Source organism: Hypanus sabinus, chromosome 7 (assembly GCF_030144855.1).
Source record: "Hypanus sabinus isolate sHypSab1 chromosome 7, sHypSab1.hap1, whole genome shotgun sequence".
Lineage (NCBI taxonomy): Eukaryota > Metazoa > Chordata > Chondrichthyes > Myliobatiformes > Dasyatidae > Hypanus > Hypanus sabinus.
In genome coordinates, this window is record NC_082712.1 from 33,545,661 (window position 1) to 33,566,615 (window position 20,955).

General features: G+C 39.3%; 1 protein-coding gene across 19 annotated transcripts in view; it reads left to right on the top strand.

The window, feature by feature from the left end:
- The window catches only part of LOC132396665 (microtubule-associated serine/threonine-protein kinase 4-like), a 398,948-nt gene that overhangs the window by 332,439 nt on the left and 45,554 nt on the right, over positions 1 to 20,955 (top strand). For all 19 annotated transcript variants that reach the window (XM_059974425.1, XM_059974427.1, XM_059974426.1 and 16 more), the window contains 7 exons: positions 6,491 to 6,592; positions 6,953 to 7,085; positions 8,692 to 8,759; positions 13,008 to 13,093; positions 13,812 to 14,020; positions 14,428 to 14,566; positions 20,314 to 20,446. In XM_059974425.1, coding sequence (XP_059830408.1) covers positions 6,491 to 6,592; positions 6,953 to 7,085; positions 8,692 to 8,759; positions 13,008 to 13,093; positions 13,812 to 14,020; positions 14,428 to 14,566; positions 20,314 to 20,446 — 870 coding nt within the window. The remainder of the gene's footprint in view (positions 1 to 6,490; positions 6,593 to 6,952; positions 7,086 to 8,691; positions 8,760 to 13,007; positions 13,094 to 13,811; positions 14,021 to 14,427; positions 14,567 to 20,313; positions 20,447 to 20,955) is intronic.

Sequence of the window (20,955 nt, forward strand, 5' to 3'; positions counted from 1 at the left end):
TTTATACAGCTCAGTTTACTCCCTAATAACCCAGACAATCTCCCGCTCAGCAGCAGAGAATCAGAATCAGGTTTATTATCACCGGCATGTGTCGTGAAGTTTGTTAATTTATAGAAGAATAAAAAAATAGTATTAAATAAATAAGTAAATCAATCACAGTATACATATATTGAATAGATTAAAGCACAGAAATATATGAAAGTGAAGTACTGTTCAAGTGTTCAATGTCCATTTAGGGATCAGATGGCAGAGGGGAAGAAACTGTTCCTGAATTGCTGAGTGTGTGCTTTCAGGCTTCTGTACCTCCTTCCTGATGGTGACAGTGAGAAAAGGGCATGCCCTGGGTGCTGGAGGTCCTTACTAATGGACACTGCCTTCCTGTGACACCACTCCTTGAAGATGTCTTGGGTACTTTGTAGGCTAGTACCCAAGATGGAGCTAACTAAATTTGCAACCCTCTGCAGTGTCTTTAAGTCCTGTGCAGTAACTCCCCCCCCCCCCCCATACCAGACAGTGACACAACATATATTGCTCTTGAGGATTATCAGTATGACTGGTATTCAGAATTGTTCTTCAGGTTTTAAAAAAAATCTGATTGTACAGAGTTAAGGTACTGAAAATGCTAGAGTTGGAAGCATATATAGAAATGCTTCAAATATTGGGTCAGGCAGCAGCTATGGAGAGAGGAATACTGGTATGTGATGAAAGGTCATGATCCAATATATTTACTGTCTCTCCACAAATACTCCTTAATCTGCTGAGTAGTTCCAGAATTTTGCATTTTAGTGTGACAATTTATCATGTTGCTAATGGCAACCCAGAGCTCGGCATCACAGAATCTATGGCGGAGATCAGTATAAAAAGCAGCTTTAGCTTGACATTGCACATCTATAGGCAAGATGTACTGCAGCATAGATAAATGCAAGTCTACTTGTATAAATTATATCGCATTGCTGAAAACTCTTCAGTGTTGTCAACAGCCTGAGGCGTCGCAGAGATGACAAGAGTAAGAAATAGAGACCCACTGTAACAGAAACTGTCACCAAAGTAGGCAGTTTGCAGTATTCTCATTGATCCTACGGTACAGGCTTTAAAGAGACAGTGACTTAAGTTCTGACTTCTTCAAAAACTATCTGTGTAATCCATTCCCGCTGATGGCAGTTTCTTTTAAACAACTATTTTAGTTCTCAATCATCTTGGTAAATAAGAATTGCATAATTTTATTATGATAAATTGCAGAAGAAAGCACAACAGAGGCATGAAGAGGAAGGTAAACAGCTAGGTCTGCAGTAATCCCTATTGTTTAGTAGTACACTGTGCTATTTGGGAAAAAAAAGAGCTTAAATGCAAGGCTCCAGTCTCCATGGGGCAATTCTATTGTAATAGCCAGAAAGGACAGAATTCCTTACGCAAAATGGGAATGAGGTTGAGGCTTAAAGTGCTATTTTATTTAAATTTGAAGCTATTTTCTCACCCACCATTACCCCCAATATGTTACAGAATCTAAGGGATGTGTTTGTGGCTTTGCTGAATCTGCAAAGGCCATTTGGTTTGCCAGACCCTTTCAAGGAATGTTCATGCATACTCTCACGATCCGATAAGTTCCTCAGTTGCACCCCATCCAACATGATTTGAAATTTTTCTTGGCATCTGCTTCCTCCATAGAGGGTTCTTGATTGGTTGGTAGGTTAACTGGCTGATATAAATTGCCCTTGGTGTTTAAGAATCTGGGGAGCTGATGGGAGGCTGCAGAGAATGAAATGGGTTAGTGGGTGCTTGGTAGGTTGAACTGGTTGTTTCTGTGCTGTTTCTCGTTATGATACCAGATTCTGACAGCAAGTTGAGGGAAAATCTTCCCCTTGGTGATGTTGGAGCTCACTTTGTTGCTGACAAAAGTCATTGGTCAGCATTGAGGGAGTTGAATGGAGATTGAAAGAGCTGTGTAAAATGATGGTGAAGTGAAAGAAATAGTATTTTCCCCTTAGCAGTACTGAGAGGGCATAGAGTTGAGATTTTAGTGAAAGAATTCAAGTGGAGATGAGGATAAATGTAAGATTGCTGCATCCTTGAAACAATGTTGGAAGGTTAAATGAACACTGCTGCCACGACATGTGGACTCTGAATAGAGAGCTGGAGTGGAATTAACCCGAGTAGATCTTTCTCAGTCAAAATGGTCTTGGTGAGCTAAATTGCTTATTTCTCAACCACCATTTTGAATATACTATGTTGAAATAGCTAAAAGGGGGGGGGGGGGGTTAAAACAAGTTTAAATAACATCATTTTTTCAGTGGTAATTCTTGAGGCAATAAGTTGAGACCTGCTATAGAAACGTTGAGCATTTTGTTGAGGCTGGCATTGTAGGGACTGATGCAGACAAAGGGTTTAGTTTTCAGGGTCTGTCTACCCTGTCAATTGGATGTAGGAGGTAGCATAGTTGAAGGAGTTGGGAGGATGTTCTGACAGTTATCTCTCTACCATTATCACAGAAACAAAATATCTGGCTTTTATTGATATCTGGCTATTATTATTGTTGTTTTAGGATCTGACTGTGCACATTACTTCATGAGTTATACATTTTGGCCTAATTAAGTGGCTGCCCCAATTAACCAAAGTTTCGTGAAATGGTAAAAAGGTATAAAAAAAGAGAAACTACCATTTAACTAAGTAATAAATTATGTATTTAAATGAATGAATGATCTTTATTGTCATTATACATAGGTAGAATACATGGGCAGAGGGTCAAACGGAGTGGCCGGGGTGTGTGGTGTCTCTGGTTATGCTGAATGCTTTCCTCCTGAGTCTGCTGGAATAGATGGTGTCCAGTCCTGGGATCTCCAAGCTGACAATTCACTGGGCTGCCTTCACCACGCGATGCAGGTCTTGTCGCTCAGCGGATATGCAGCTGGCATACCACACTGTGGCGCTGTTGGTCAGGATGGTTTCAGTTGTGCTTCTGTAGAAGTTAAGTAACAGCTTTTATGGGAGTTTGGCCTGTTTCAGCTTTCTGAGGAAGAGGAGTGAAATACAGAACAAATTAGAACACTACCAATGCTACTAGAGGACTGTGTATTAGTTCCCAATACAGTAATTCATCCAGTGTACACTGCTGTATGCCGGGTGTCCAAGGAGGAGTAGCTCGTCTGGTGAAAGGGCTTGATGTGTCCATTCTGGGGTAAGTCACTCCACCAGACACTCAAGCTCCCACCTGTGGCTCCAAGTAATTGCATGTAACAGCGGCCACACCACTTCGACAGGTGGGCTAAACCAAGTGAGCATAGCTGACAGGCCTCATACCCTGGTGAAATACCCCTGTCCTAGCATGTGAAGTTGGTTCTGGTGGACTGCGCAAATGAGATCGGCAGTGAGATCCAATGGCCAAGCAGGAGGTTCTACAATCCTCCATGGAGAACAAAGGACATGGTAAGGCACAGAATCAGTCGTGGTTATCCACTGCAACAAAATAAGACCCCTGTTTGTGACGACTATCCGTACCACTGGACCAGGAATTCTGCGGTCGAGAGAGTGGAACTGCCCCAGTGCAATGGCCTTTCCATTTTGAGAACTCTCCAGCACAGGTTTCACTTTCATTGTCGGATATGACAAACAACCAACACACTGCAATGTTCTTTTGATTGACTGTAAATGAACAAAATCAGTGCAGATAATGGGCTGCTTTCATAACAATGTTTTTGACGATTGCATGCTCCAAATCTTCATTTTCATTGTAACATTCAAGATGATTGTCAATATCTTCAAATTCTCCATTGTTCCTAACCTGTTGAAGAAATGAAATCGTTTCATTTTCGCTCCCAGCCATTTCTGGCATCTCCAAGCCTGAATACTTGAAACCGCAATGAGCAGAAGAATTCTTAATTGTTTTGCTGCTTATTTTGCATCAAATCTCAGTGACAAAAAGTCAGTGCTTTTTGAATGCAAACATACAACTTATACTATTTTTAAAAACAGTTCAATCTAAGCATGGGGTAGCGTCTAACAGCTACTCAAGTTTATGCAACTGATGCTAGTTAGAAGCCGTTCAGCAACAATCTCCTGTCCCAATTAAATGGTATAGTTCCAAATAACCCACTTATTTTCTCGATTAGACTTTGTTCTTTTAAAATTATTCCAAATAAGTGGTTGCCCTGATTAACCGATAAACCCATAAGCTGGAATCTATTGAGGCCTGAAGTTATGAATGCATATATGTAAATATTAAGTTCCTTTTTTGCAGCCATTTTGAAAATTTGATTTTTTTTTTGACTGGATAACATTTGAAGCTTATATCTTTAAAGGAAAGATTCTGTTTTTTTCCCTGCCCTTTTTATTATTTTTCACTATTTTAGTAGCAACAAATAAAAATGCTAATTACTTTTTCTGTTGGATAACATTTTACAAGGCCTTCCCAGTAGAATCCTACCCAATCTGCATCTGTCTATAATGATGTTCATTTAATACATTCCAAGTAAATTAACAACTAAAGAGTGTGTTGACTAATGACAAAGGATAACTAATTGAGCTCTGGAGAACAGGGAACTGTAGGGAATTAAAGAGGGAAGCAATTTTTATCATCCCAAAGAAATACCCTGACCAGCTTCAAATGTATAAACTCATAATTTAAAAATCTTTTTACTGAAGTTCAAATTCAAAAATTTGGTCTCAAAAGTCATATGATTTTAGAAATTGCAAACATTTATCAGGTTGTGCAGAATTAAGTGATTCTGAGGTTCTTTTTGTAAAGTATAATTATTCGCACCCTGTATTATTCACATGTAGTCATGGATTTAAATAAACAAGTTTGATACATTTTGAATTCTTGAGCAGGATAATTGAGAATACTGTTTATTTAAAAAATATTCAGTTGAGGCCTAATTAACAACAAATTTTGTTTAATATTTGACAAAACTTGGATATCCTGGAAAAGCTTGTACCATTTTCAACTGTCTATTCTGTCGATTGGACAATGACACAACATTCAAGCTTAGTAGTTGTGGTTCATCTGTTCTGCTCTCCATTCGAACTAGTGGCACTGGGTCATTTCAATCCTCACCGGCAGTAAACTGCCACCTCTTTCTCAGAGCACTTAGTCTGACTGACATAATTAAGTTAACCAGATATTTACAAAAGTAATGTTGCAAATTTTACTGTCTCATCTTTTGAGAGTGGAAAGCAGTTATAAAGAAGAGCCTACTCCAAGGAATAAGCTACATGGTCAAAATTTTAAAAGCTGGAGCTTTTTGTTCTAGAGGGTGTTTGATCCCTGATTTCCATAGTGTCTTGTATTCGAGCAGGAAACAACTCCTCTTGGAACACAGATATGATGTTCTGATGCATAAAATCGCTGTAGGGATTCTATTTCTTAATCTAGATAAAGATGAAGCTTCAAAGCTGGGGAAATCCTGTTATAACCTCTGGTATGCTGGGATAAAATTGTGTCAGTGAAACACAATTTAAGGAGAATATAAAGAGAACAAATCTGTATAGTTGAGCTGAGTTGCTCAAATGATGCAAGGAATTCTCATCCTAAAACTGATGTGCAGAGATCAGCAAATGAAATAAGCTAGCCAAGGATTTTAGTTGAATAATTTGAAGGTGTGCTCTACATTGACAGATGAAGAGGGTACTTGAACGTATGTCAAGGCAATTTGTTATAATGTTCCTACCAGATTTTAGCCACCCCTTCCTTGATAGTGCATTTTGAAATGTTAATAATCAGACAATGACCAATACAGATATATAATTATCATATGAATGTGGTTGGAATCTTAAAATTCTTTTCTATGAAAAGTTTGGCAATTCTTAAATCAGGAGCTTGAAATCTTTAATTGACAGTTATCCACTTGTTTGATTTTGCTAGAAGTAGATTTCTTTCTGTTATAGTGGTGCCTCTAGCCATCACTCTCTCATTCTGCTCGGTCAACGGTAGTTCCATAAAAGTTTGTGTAGCCAGTGTAAAAGATGCAAAAATTTAATTGTGGCAAAATATAACTCTGAAAAGAAAATTTAGTTGTAGTACTGCTTGACATTAAAACAAGCTCAGTAGACATTAAGATGAGGCAGCTGCCCATACTCCTAAAATAATTATGAACTGTTGGTAATGTGACTATCACAGTATCTTTTATATTTGAATAGGGATTTCGTCTTGTGCTTTTAATTGTTTCTTTTTCTGTCTCTGAATAGAAGAGTGCGGAGATGTGTCATGTAACTAACTCACATCACCATGCCATCAGCTCCGTCTGCTGGACACTTCTTTAAGTAATGTTCAGATGCATACTGATCAAGTTTATGAACTTCAAATCTTTAATGAAGTGTGCAGTGGAATGATTTGGAATTTGAAATTTAAGCAATTTGGGCCCTAATACAGGGCAAATTGCATTTGTTTTTAATGAATTCGTTAAATAATGATGTTTTATATCCTCATTTGTATTTTAAACAACTTTCTTTACTTGGATTTATTGAACTTTGCACATTTTTTTGTTTTTCCATTATCTAGGCTCACAAGCGTTCTGAAAGCAATGAACTAACCGTCATTGATCAGTTGGTGAGGAAATTACTCATCATCATAGCTCGCCCTGCTCGATTGCTGGAATGCCTTGTAAGTCCTTATTAAAAAGAAACTAGTTCATTTTTGGACAATGGGCGCTGTCTCAAAAGACATACCGAAACCGTTAACAATGCAAACCAAGTAAATTATGTGCATGTAACATATTTTAAAACAATTCAGAATGGGTAAGCTTTCTTTTGAGAGAACTAGTTGCAGCACCTCAGTGGCTAGCCATCTATTAGGTGATAATAATTTCATAAGAAAACTGGTATGACTTTATAATTTATGCTTTGTATGCTGGAAGATTGTCTCTTAAACCTCTATTTCATTTTCAGGGTATGTTCCCAATTATGGGTAAATTTTAAACATTAGAAGTAAGTAGAGTTGAACAAGTGGCATTTTAAATTTCAGGAATTTGATCCGGAAGAGTTTTATCATTTGCTAGAGGCAGCAGAAGGACATGCGAAAGAAGGACAAGGCATTAAGTCAGATATTCCCCGCTACATTATCAGTCAACTGGGCCTTACTAGAGATCCTTTGGAGGGTGAGTGCTCAACCTCATCAGGTTACTTGCAAAGTATACTCTTCAAGTTCAAGTTCAATGGAATAAATGTTAAAAGTTACTGAAGGTTATAATATCATTTCATTCCAGTAGCGTAAATCTGTTTTTTGCAAAGCATTAGAAATGATTTGAATTTCTTATTATATAATTCAGTCATTTGCATTAAAAGAGTTGCATTATAAACAAGTTCCTTATAAGTACATATTAGAAGTACTCTAAGCATTTTGATTTTTTTTGGTGTCCAGATATGTCATGGTTATTAAAGTGATTATGTTTACAATCATTGATTAGTTGGCCAAAAATAATTTGGTAATGTGTTTTTAAACTATCTGGGGACCTTTTCAAAGGGCAATGAAATTTAAATGTTAGTGCGTCTTTCACTACAGAATATAATTTGATATGAGCACAATCAGACAGGAAGTATTTAGTCTGCTCAGTATAACACAGCAGCTTTATTAACAATAAAGCTTAGAAGCATTATTTGAGCTCCTACCTATTGCTATATGGCAAAATTAGCATGTAATTAATAACTGATGTGTAACTGTGGATAATGCATCAGGAAGTGCTATGTTTTATTTAAAGCTCTCCTACCCTGGCTCAGGTAACCTACATCTGCTCGGCGCAATGTGCTCCTGCTCCTGTTCACTTGGCACAATATGACCACCGGTGACACTCGTTTTACTTGCCTTGATGCTCTATTAAACCCCAAATGTAACAGCAGCCGTACATTAAAAACAGCCATTAAAAAAGCATTTGAGCATCTAATTGGAACCCATCTAATTAAACCAATATTTCTCTTTCTTACACATCTTTTGGCAAACTGGGATCTGAAATATGCAAAATAGTTTCAGGTGCGTTAGCCGTTGCAGTGGCCCACAATCTTTAAGATCATTCTCTCCAGCATGTCACACACATGCTCGTGTTGTAATAGGGACTGCTGTTAGGAGATGGTGCCAAATCCATTTATTTTTTTTTCCTGATGACAATTGGAAAGTAAATTTGTGGCCTATTAAGCACTGGTGACTGTATCACAGATGGGTTCTCCAGGAGGGAGCTTTATGTTGTGTTGATATCAGCAGTCTTGTATCATGGGTGCTCAGAAATGGTTTACACGGGAATAAAGAACAGATGCTCTGCAGGTTTGTAAATGTGTTGGAAATCTCAACAGGCGTTACTACCGCCCTCATTTAATTTGAGGATTGTGTCAGTCACTAACCACTGCTCTGAGTTCTGACACAGTTTGAAGGTCCCAGGTAATTAGTGTAATAGGTTAAAAGAGTCGCAGACAGCGTGGAGAAAATAAAAATGCTGGGCCAAACACTAAATGGTATCTTCGCAGTCTCAGAGAATTACATGGAGATGGTAATTTCACTGTGTAGTCCCGTGGCATGTTACTACTACTACTAGAATTAGTAAAACAAAGTCTGGAATTTATTAGAACTCAAGTAATGAAATCAGTGAAAGATAAATCAATAAAATGAATCTTCTTAGCCTTTTTCGTCCCTGGGGCATCTGGTTTGCAGTTCATTTTCCTTCTGTTATTTTCCCTTTACTTCAGATAATCATCTGAACTTTCCTCTTTCAACAGAAATGGCCCAATTGGCTAGCTACGATAGTGGGACAGCAGAGATTCCTGAAACAGATGACTCAGTGAGTGTAAGTATACTCTTTCAAATCACTCTTCACATTGTAATTCTCAAAAGTTTTGAGGTTTGGCATCAATTCTCTCTTATAGATAGAATATAAAGTTATTTATTGACTAAATCCCCAGTAGTTTCGATGCTGTGTGGTCCTTCCAGACGATCGACAAGTGTTTGAATATCAGTCTTCTCAAATCCACACAAGCAGAATGTTACATATGTTAAAATTTTAATTAACATGTTTAGTCCCTAGTCAAAATGAGAAGCCCATAAATACTGAAGTTTTTCTTGCCTATGTCCCAGGAACTTCTGTGCAGTTGGATAAGGGCAAAATTGGGAAACCACAGTGCATACAATTTGAACTTCCTTTGAGAACAGGAGCAGTACAGCACAGGGACAGGTCCTTCAGCTGATGTTCTGTCAAACTAATTAAACTAGTGGTTGCCTGATTGAACTAATCCCTTCTGCCTACACAATGTCCTGAACCCACCTCACCCCTCTTTCGCTGCCAGTTACGTGTTTATCCATGAGCCCCTAAAATGTGTGTATTGTGTTTGCCTCTGCCACCAGACTTGGTAATAATTTCAGGCACTCATCACTCTCTGAACATCTCCTTTGAACTTGTCCCCTCTCACCTTAACTGCATGCTCTCTAATAATAGTAACTTTCACCCTGCGGGAAAGAGACTATCCATTCCATCTGTACCTCTCAATAGCTTATAAACTTCCCATCAGGCCTCCTCCCCTCCTCAGCCTCTGCCTTTCCAGAAAAACAGCATGTTTGTCCAGCCTCTCCTTGTAGCGACCAGAAATGAATGTAATATTCCAGATTCTGTCTGACCAGAGTTTTAAAAAGCTGCAACATAGCAACCCAACTCTTCAGCTCAATTCCTCAATTAAGGCAAGCATGCCATTTGCTGCCTTTAGCACGCTATTACTGTGAGCAGCCACTTTCAGAGAACTATGAACTTGGAACTATGAACGTGTAATAGCTCAAATTTCTCCAGAGTAAACTCCATTAGCCTTTTCTCCAGACATTGCTACAACTGATCGATATCCACCTGTATCCTTTGGCAATCTTCTACACTATCCACAATATCACTGATCTTTCTATTTTCTGCAAACTTTCCAACCCATCCATCTTTGATTTTCCTCCCAGTCTTAGATTTATAATATAGACAGCTCAGATCCCAGTATCGATCCTTGCACAACACCACTTGGCTTGTACCTCACTAACAGCCACGGAGTTCCACGGCGAGGACTCGCCTTCCTCTGGCTGCATACGTCTCGGAAGTACATGACTTTGGTCCCGCCAAATCCATGGGGTTGGGATGTCTCACTCACCCAGTCCCCGGTTTGTGTGAATGTTGTGTGATTTACAATAGCCAGTCAACATGAAATAATAGATCTCATATTCTGCATACAATTACAAAGATGTATAATTGTGTGGCTCCATTGAATCGCGTTTTCCCCACCAGATCGAATCTTATAACTGCTTCTCTCCTGTGTCTTCTCTCTTCATCTCCTGCCAAACAAAGACAAAGAACCACCACCGGTGTCAGTCACAAAACTGCGCCCCCACACTTCTCTGGAACCTTCTCCCCGTTCCACAGTCCTGATTGGATGGCCCACATTCCTAAGCATCCCTTATATCCAATAACCTAAACACTGCTTCTACCGAAAGACCATTACATGAAATACCCTGCAACATTAGCAGGAAAACCTTTACCAGGGTGTTACAGGGTGAAAAGCCAGATTAAGTATCGTTGAAGCTATTGGGTTGCAGGGGCCTTGGAGCTAAGTGAGAGGGATGAAAGGGCAGCTTGATACTGATATATTAGGGTGGCTCTACAATGATACGTAATTCCACGAAATGCTGCAAACTTCTTTTATATGGATCTACGGCTAACTCATCACTGGGGCTTCATTTTAACTTGAGAATCCAACTTTATTTTCCAGGTGGATACTTGCTGCAGTCTTGAGTAGCTTTTGGGAAAGTATTTTGTTATGTTAGTATCTCAAAACTAAATGGACTGAGATCCTCCTTGTTCAATTCCATTCGTGTGATGCAGTGAAACATTCCTCATTTAAATGTAACAATGCCAAGGCAGAACTGACTAGAGGCAAAGGCCAGTTACACCACAAATGTGTGAGGTAATGACCATCTCCGTGAAGGGAGGATCTAACACCATTATTTTCAGTGCCATCAGAGGAGAGGAGTTGGTGCCCTTTTGACCATCCTGGCAAGTGACTGACTGCTTTCCTAACACTGGGCTAGTGTGGAGGAGAGGCTACATCACTGCCCGACCACAGACATGTGGCTAGACTTCGGTTACTTAATAAAACTACGTAACTGGCATGAATAGAGTGCTTTATTCCATGGCAAAGGCATCTAAGCGGTGTTGTAGAGATGCTTGCTTGGTGACTCTGCCGTCGCATACAGTTTGAGTCGTGTTTTCCCCGAGTCGGCTTTTAAATGTGAGATTTAAGCCACCACTTATCAACTAGGTTTAGAACAGTGTTTCCAAACCATCATATTTACCTAATCGGGGATGCAACAGTAGCTGAGCGGTTAGTGCAACGCGATTACAGCACAGGACTTTCTGGAGTTCGGAGTTGAATTCTGGCACCTTTCTGCAAGGAGTATCGGTACGTCCTCCCAGTGGAATGTGTGGGCTTCCTCCAGCTTGTCAGATTTCCTCCCACATTACTGGGAAAGTTAATTGGTTGTTGTAAATGGTCCTGTGACTAGATTACTGTTAATCGGGTTTGTTGGGGGTCTCTGGGTCGAAGGACCTACTCTGTGCTGTATCGCTAAATAAATGGGTGATAACTGGAGGGAATGTATTGAGAAGTAACTGATTTGCCTAGAGACTTGAGGATCTGATTGGCCTTTTTCAAACTGAACCTCAGCTCATCCTTTCTACTTTAATTTGCTAACCATGTGAGTGGTAAGAATAACATTTATGGTCCATCCTGAGGTACCCTGAACATAATTGAGCCAACATTTAAACTTGTTAACTGCCTAATTGGTTCCAGTGTCGTAATTAGGCCAGACAAAGAGATGATGTTGTATCTCCTCTGGTAAAATGTCAGCACACTCTGATCCAGCAGGTTGTACAGGGTCAACCAAAGGTATTATTGTCTTTTTTTAAATGTATTTTTCATAATCACAAGACCCTGGTGGACTTGAAGTACTGCAGGCATGCCCTATCAGTGAGTTGCTTGTTGGTGGAGAAACTGAAGGAGCTGGACTTGATGTGGATCATGATGCTGCCTGTGACGGAGGGGCGTAGGTGTGTGAAGGAGGTGTGCAGTGATCCTCCTCGTCATTTTGTTGTGATTGCAAGACCCCGTTAGACACTGGAGGTGTGGAATGTTACAAGCCCACTGGTTTATTGGTGAATGGTGAGGGAACTGCACGTCCTCAGCAAGAGCTAGACTTTAAGCCGCAAGTTTGCAGTCCCATATTCGGAGTTTGGCGCTCTGATGGAGTGTTGGAGGCGGTGTGGCATGACGTTCGTGCTGGAGTTGATGCCGTGTTGACACGCCAGAAGATTAGCGGTATTGTTTTCGACTGTAAACTGCTGCAACATTCATGAACTCGGACTTAGACTATATTTGTTGGTTTGACTGTATTTTACTGCTCTTTTATATATGCTAAGGGTCTTGTGCTATTTATGACTGTTGGTTCAGTGTTTTGCACTTAGCCCCAGAGAAATGCTGTTTCTTTTGGATATATTCATGGGTATTCATATATGGTCGAATGACATTTAAACTTGAACTTGATCTCCTTCCCTAAAGGGCATTAATAAATCAGATTGTTTAAATAACATGTGATGGTCATTACATGAATAAGTTAAGCGTTATTTTAATTACTTGAGTATAAATTTCCAGCTACTCTGGTAAGATTTGTGTGTGTTATTGAACCAGTAGCTTAAGCCCCTGGATACAGTTCTGCCAAACCCAAGCTTACCACAGCTCTTGTATCCTTTGCATTGTTGAGCACAAAAGATCACCATAAAAGCAGCTTTGGAGCTGGCTTCTCCTTCTGCCGATGAGTTTAATGTTGAAATAGCAGATGCGTGGGTTTTGAAGGGAAGTTTTATTCAATTGGAATGTTTATTGAATTAGAGGACATGAAAAGGAGAAATCTGCTGAAGGTCTGAAGTAATATTTCAGGAATCGAAGCAACTAATATACTTTTAGAGTTTAGTTTGCAGTAAAGAATAATTATTTTAAAAATAGCTTCCTTCTTTCTTCAGAGCTTTAGTCCTTCAGTGCAAGGTAGGCGTAAGCCTCATGAACTTGACTTTGAGACCATGAAGCTGATCAGTAATGGAGCCTATGGGTGAGTGTTACACTAGGGCAGCTCACTTGTATATCCTGTCAGCATTTGTGTTTATGTTGTCATAAATAAATGTTGGAGTGAAGTTTTTGTAAAAGGAGACTGCACATCTTATTCCCAATTTTTGAGAGGTGTCATGGCATAATACAATGAAACACTTTAGTATCTCTGCTAGATTTTGAAATATTGTTGAAGTTTTCGACAGAAATTGAAAATAAAGGACATAAGGTACAGGGGCAGTATTTGGCCATTCTGCCCATTGGGCCTGCTACGCCATTCATTCATAACTTTTTTCAACTTCATTCTGCATTCTCCCTGTAATGTTTTTAATAAAGTCTCCTGTCTTAAGCATACTTAATAGTATATGTTTGGTCATTGGCTTTAGCTGAAATCAAAACTAGCTGTATCTGGTGAGTTTGTAAATTAAGTGTAATGGTCTTTAATCACTGGTTGTTCAGCAATGCTAATAGAATTGATCTGTTATTGTCACAAGCATGTGCTTGTCATACAGATCAAATCAGCACATAGTGCATTGATGGTAGTACAAGGTAAAACAATAACAGAGTGCAAAACAAACCGAGACAATTTAGATTTAAGAGAGTAGAGATAATGAGCAGATCTGCAGAGAGCATCTTACAGTGGGTTGCCATGCCCTGAAGCCATCTTGATACACCTGTTCGTAGAATGTCTTTAGGACTAACCAAGTCTTTTGTTTCTTCAGAGCTGTGTATTTGGTGCGCCATAAAGAAACCAAACAGAGATTTGCAATGAAGAAAATAAACAAACAGAATTTGATCCTCAGAAACCAAATTCAGCAAGCGTTTGTTGAGAGGGATATTCTGACTTTCGCTGAAAATCCCTTTGTGGTCAGCATGTACTGCTCGTTTGAAACCAAGCGGCATTTGTGCATGGTGATGGAATATGTGGAAGGTAATGCGAGTGTGATTGTCTTGATGATGGTCCTTGTTCCTCCTTTGCTTAGAATACAAAACATTCATGTTCACACCTTCAGTGACCTGGGTTCGATGTTGACCTCCAGTGTTGCCTGTGTGCAGTTTGCATGTTCAGTGTTTGACTACTTGGGATGCCTCCTGGTCTTCTAGCATTCTTCTGTATTCCAATGATGCATTGAAAGGCCACTTGGCTACTGTAAATAATGGCAAAATTTGAAGAGGAGGTTGGCGCGGTACGAGAGAGGATTGGTTGTCGGGTGAAGTGGGAATAAGATGAAGATGAATTGGGCAGATGGGATTTCTCTGCTTGCTGGTGACGTGTTTCCTTCAATATACACTATTTCCTGCCTTTGACGGGAAAAGAATAAGTTTGTTTATTTTCAGGTGGAGATTGTGCTACACTATTAAAAAACATGGGCCCTTTACCAGTGGATATGGCAAGACTGTACTTTGCCGAGACAGTGCTCGCCCTGGAGTACCTCCACAATTACGGAATTGTTCACCGAGATCTGAAACCAGATAAGTAAGTATATAAGTATTGGCTACAGATTTTTAAACATTAGAATTTGGAAGTTCCAATCTCGTAATTGATGCCACCAGCAGAGGCAGATTTCACAGGAAGTTTGCACTAACTTGTGCCACGTATGCTTTTCATGAAATTTCAAATATGGAAAACTTCAGGATATATAGTGAAATGTTTAATTGTAATTCCATGGGGGAAAAATTGAATCTGTGAACAGTGTTCTTGAGTAAAACATTTTCTGCATCTTCAGCAAACTATTGATGTCCCCTTTCTTTTCAATGACATAAAAACATTCATCCAAGCCACTAACTGCCATCATTGAGTCAGACACATACAAAGATATACCACAATATAATAAAAGACTCTTGGAAAGGAAAAGGCCTATGTGACTGAAGCAAGAACTTGTTAAGGCAGCTTTGAGTGACTATCATTTTTCATTCATTTATTTTTCATCCCAAATCCTCCCCTGAACTTAATGGCTTCTCATTTGAGAGGGGTCAGGGGTGATCCTGTGGGCAAGTTGGTGAGCATGCAGGATTGCATATTGGCCTGGCTGGTAAGGGTAGAAGGTTACCTTTCCTCGGGTGCATAAGTAAACCAGATGGTCAGCGTATGCCTGGAGCTGACCAAGTATATTGTTAGCACGGGGGGGACCTCTGAGCAAATCTGTTCTCTCCATATGTTAATGAGAGAGACTAAATTTAGATAACCATTTTGGTGCTTATTCCAAATTTGCCCTTGTAAAGTGAGCTACAATTATTCTGTTAATTCAGAAGTATCAAAAACAAGGAGGTTAGGTCTAAGGTGCAAGGAAGGTGTGCAAAGGGGATCTAAGAGGAGAAGTTTTTTTAGAACAATGTTTGTGTCTGGATATCAATATTTCGTTACTTCTTTAAAAAAACGAACTAAAAGATTCATCAAGCATGATCTCTAATGTACAAAACCATGCAGATTCTCTATCTGAATGCAGGTATTTTATATTTTGTGAAGTATGGCAGGGCCAGTGTTTGTGAACCTCCTTTCCCACCCATAAACCCGTAAGGAAGCTGAAATCCCAGCTTATGCAAATCAAAGTTAACCTGGGACTCCGGACAGCTAGCGTTTACAGGATTTCCCTGTGAAAGCAGAGCAGCGTATATCGGCCAGATGGGACACACAGTGGAAACCCGCATCAAGGAGCACAGAAGTGTATCCGTTTGGGTTACCTGGAGAAATCGGCAGTAGCAGAACATTGCACAGGCAATGGCCATGGGATTGACTTCCGCACAAAACAACTGTGCCACGCCAGTGGCTTTTGGGACTGCCTGGTGAGGGAAGCTATTGAAATAACACTAGAGAATAAGAATTTTAACGAAGATGAAGATATCACTCTAAGTAAGAACTGGAATATAATTGTAAACAAAGTAAGACAACTGAAACCTGATTGGTTGAGAACTAACCAATCAGGAGGGGCAGACGATGACGGGGTGGTGGTATATATAGCATTGGACTAGATGTGCCCAGGCATCATTCCTGATGAAGGTGCTGGAGTTTGTCATCAAAATATGTTAAAATTGACACTTGTACCTGGCTGGAGTTTATGTGTCATATATGCTGGGAAAGTACTAATCCTTTTTCCTTTCCCCTGTTTTCCTGTTGTGTCACTAGATGATCAGAACAGGTGAAAACTTTCAGTGAAAGCACTATTGCATGGGTTGTGCTACTTTGTGCATATGAAAAGGTTCAAAGGTACAATTTAATGTCAGAGAAATGTATACAATATACATCCTGAAATGCTTTTCCTTCGCAAGCATCCATGAAAGCAGAGGAGTGCCCCAAAGGAGTCCCCCAAATAGTTAAATGTTAGAACCCCAAAGTCCCCCCCCCCAGCTCCCCCTCTCGCGCGTAAGTGGCAGCAAGTAACAATGCCCCTTCCCCCACCGGCAAAAAAAAGCAAGCATTGGCACCGCCACTGAGCACTCAAGCAAAAGTGAAGCCACAGAGTTGCAGTACCCCAAAGACACCGCGTTTCACCCAGCATTCGACATACTGCAGGTTCTCTCTCTCCCTAATAAGGGAGAAAGAGGTGTCTCCATTTTCCCAGCGAGCGAAGAGACATAACAAACAATTTGCTGGTTGATGATGTTAAAAGTCTGTTACGTCGCTTTTTTCGAATACCGTGCCTGAAGACTGCTAAGATCCCAGGTCTCCAGGCACACAGCATATCTCGATGACACACAGGTCTCCTGTTGTGACACCAACCCTCGATCCGCCCATCTCCAGAGCCCCAAGATCCTAGGCTTCTGAATCCAAGCCAGACTCTTAGGCCGAGCCTTTGGCGTGCCAAACAACGGCCAATTATGGAACCCCGAGAGTGAGTCCCATTCCCATGAAGAACCATAGTCAGCATGTAACTCCAGATCAGGGTCTTCAAAAGAACCCTGAAAGGGAAAAATAGAGATATTAAAGATGGAAATAGAGCTGTTTCTGAAGATGCAAGCAAAGGAGTTCCCATTGGGTGCCATTAACCCTTCTAAGCTCCACCCTCCTATGAGAATCTTTTATTCTTTTAGAAGGTCAGAGATTTATTATAAAATATGAAGACTTCAGAATTAGGGAAGTAATAGATGTGGACGACATTAAACAATTGACCTTCCTTTAATCTGGTCAGGTAATACAAATCTAGTAAGTCCCCGTTGCTGAGTCCGAGAAACAACTGCACCGACTATAGTTTTCATTTTCAAGAACTCAGTAAATAGTATTCCTTATTATAAACCTAAAGCAAACATTACAGATGTTGGAGTTCTAAATAAATCAGAATATTAACACAATTCTAATGAAAAGTCATTGAAGTGAAATTTTGACCTTCTGCACATTTCCAGCACTTTGTTTTTCTTTCATTCTTCATGTAAACATTAGTAAGCTGTTGAAAGGCTGAATTACCTTTCAGATTTTGATTTAAAGTTTCAAACTGAAGTTATAATGTATTTAGGTAGAAAGCAAATTTAGCTGGCCTAGCCTTGTTATACTTTCCATGTGATTTCAGCTGTAAGCAATTGATAAAGGTCGACATAACATCATTTTCCTAACGGAAATATATATATGTATATATTCTTAAAGTTCAGGGAATGATGCATCCTGCTTAACATGATTTGCATAACATTATCACACTGATGATACTGTTTAACAGCGCAGAACAGTGCTTTATAATGGAGGGGCTCTTGCATTTCAGATGGATGCATCAGCTAGATAAAATGCTTGCATTTCACATTAAAATTTTACTATTTATTGAAACAACATTTGTAAGTCTGACAATTTATCTTTGTGTACCAGTCCTTCACTATAAGGAGTATAAATGAGCTGTGAGACATTTCTGTTCCCCCCACATTAACGAGCTGAAGGAATGAGATTCATTAGGAGACATCTTAATTCCTATAGAGTTGAGTGAGTGATGTGCAGAATGCTGATGTTTATTGAAGGAAGTGCTTCCTAAAATCACACAGAGCCAATGATTTACATCCCAGAGTGTTCTGTAATATCTGACTTCAGATGTATCTGGTGTTACCTTCTAGAGTTCTATAGATTCTGAAATTTTTCTTATAGATGGAGGAACAAGTGTGAACCCATTATTTAAGAGAGGAGCAAGAGAACTGACTAGTTAGCCCAAACAGTAGTGGTTGGGCAAATGCTGGAATCCATACTGGATGTAATAACACAACACATTGCAGTTAATAAGCAGATTGAGTTATGCCAGTATGGATTTATGAGAGAAAAGTTATGTTTGACTGACCCAATGAAATTCATTGAGGACTAAATGAGGGGGGAACCAGTGGATGTAGTGCATTTAGATTTTCAAAGGGAGTTCACTCAAGTCCTGCCCACAAGATTAGAGCACAAGGAAATGGAGGTACTATATTGGCATTGAATCAGAATTAGTCATTGGTCAGAAGTAAATAGTAGTAATAAGTGCATTGTTATCAAGATGGCAGCCGATGACTGTTGAAAACTGGCAGGGCCGGTGCTTTTCACAATCTTAGGATACCAGATGTTGCGGATTACTATTTGTTAAATGGTGAGTGATTGGCTCATGTTGATGATCAAGTGGATTGAAGTGTGCTTCTACACAAGGCAATGAAGGCCAACATGCAGGAACAGCAAGAAATGAAGAGGATGACTGGTGTGTTATTGTGAAAGGATTTGAATATAACCATAAGAAAGATTTATTACAGTTGCCTAGAGTTACTTCGATCTCTTCAGTAAGAAAAGGAGAGCATTGAGGCTGTACAGTGAAATTCTAGTAGATTAGATTCAGGGATGGTGGGTTTGCCACACACAGAGGGATTTTAACCACCTTCTCTATGATTCAAAAAGCTAAGAGGAGATTTCATTAACACAAAAATTTGTAAAGGCCTTGGCAGGCCAGACGCTGAGGAGGCTAGAAACAGGGGACACAGGGAACTGAGTAGGGTCATTTAGGACTGATGTGAAGACAAATTTCTTCACTCATATTCTCTCCAAGAGGACAGTGAGAGCTCATCATTGTGTTCAGTCAAAAGAAGTTGTCAGATTTGTGGGCATAAATGGAATTGAGTGTCCAGAAAAAGACACTGGGGTAGATCACCAGTTATCTTAAAGATGATGGAGGAGGCTCAGGGTGCAGGAGAGTTTGCTCCTGTGCTCAAATTAAAGTCAAAGTAAATTTATTATCAAAGTAAGTATATGTTGCTACATATTGCCCAGGAAAACACTATGAATCTATGAAAAAATCATATTTAACAAGCAACCGATGTACAAAATGCGAATCATGCAATACTGAGAACATGAGTTGCAGAGTCCTTGAAAGGAATCTATAGGTTGTGGAGCCATTTCTGTGTTATGCTGTCTGCTAATCATGGATGACAGCATGCTTGCATATCATACAAGTTTTTGGAAATGTGAAACAATTCAAATGACTAAAGTTCAGCGCGGAGCCAATAAGTTTAATCTGCACTCATTGAGTTTGGTGATTTAAAACATTTCAAAATTCTCATCTGAAATCAATCTCTAGGATGCTCATCCCTATATTCTGCCTGTGAGAGCCACATTATTGAAACCATAGTTTGACAAATATTGTCTGATTAGAAACAAGTGGTTACAGTTGGTTTTCGAAGGTGCAGACTGGTGGAGGTTCATACGCCTAATGATAGTTTTATGTGTAGCTCCACTAAACAAGTTGTGAACATGTGATTGCTCTTGACGTACTGATCATTTTAATGAAGGTCTTGGTTAACGCTGATACCATCTGAAAATGTTTTGAAAAGCCACAGAAATTATACCTTTGTGATGAGTTGGATTTATTTAGCACTTCTGTTATAAACACAATTCATCAATTGTGGTTTTGATGTTGTGGGAATATTATCAGAATCGGGTTCAATTTTACCAGCATATGTCACAAAATTTGTTTTGCAGCGGCACTACATTGCAACACATAATCATTTTTAAAAACTATAAATTACAATAAAAGTGAATATCAAAAAAGTTAAATAAGTAATGCTAAAAGAGTGGAAAAAGTAGGGAGGTAGTGTTCATAGATTAATTGTCCATTCAGAAATCTGATGTTGAAGTTGTTCCTGAAGTTAATAGAGAAGTTGGTTTTCATTATCTGTGTTTAGATTTGATTTGCAGTAGCTCAGGGATTTTTTTTTGTTGCTTCTCAACTAACTATACATTTTTATTTGTTCTCTACTGGTGTTTTTTGGAAAACTGAAATTTATATATTTGCTCTGTAGTTTGCTTGTGACATCATTGGGGCATATCAAACTGACGGATTTTGGATTATCAAAAGTCGGGCTGATGAACATGACAACAAACCTTTATGAAGGACACATTGAGAAAGATGCCAGAGAATTTGTTGACAAGCAGGTAAGAGCAATGCTGAGCAGGGCAAAGTAATGTATGTTATCTCAGCAGGTCAAGCAGTATTTATGAAGCAGAACAAGGGTCATATTTAGGTTGAGGACCTTTCTGAGGCAAAATAAATTATACTCTGCATCTCTTAAACAGTATAAAGCAATGAAACAGTATGAAAATTAGTATGATTTTAATTTAAATTTGTTAAAAAATTCACTACAATTTTCCTGCAGGCTTGATCATTATAAATTGGTAACAAAACTCAAAATGTTATCTACTGATTTGAGTTTTGATGATTGCATAAAGCCTCTTTTCATGCCTTAGCAAGTCTATGATTCGTGGTTTTTGCAATTTGCTTTTAAAGTATTGTTCTTTTATAGTCTGACTGGGTAAAACAGCTTTAGATTTTTTTTTGCCATCCCTTTTGAAGATAACTTTTGTTAGTCCTTTTGTCACAGATTTCAAATAAGAAAAAAAACTGAAATGTTGTCCAATGCAAATCTCATTGGCCAGTTTGGGAG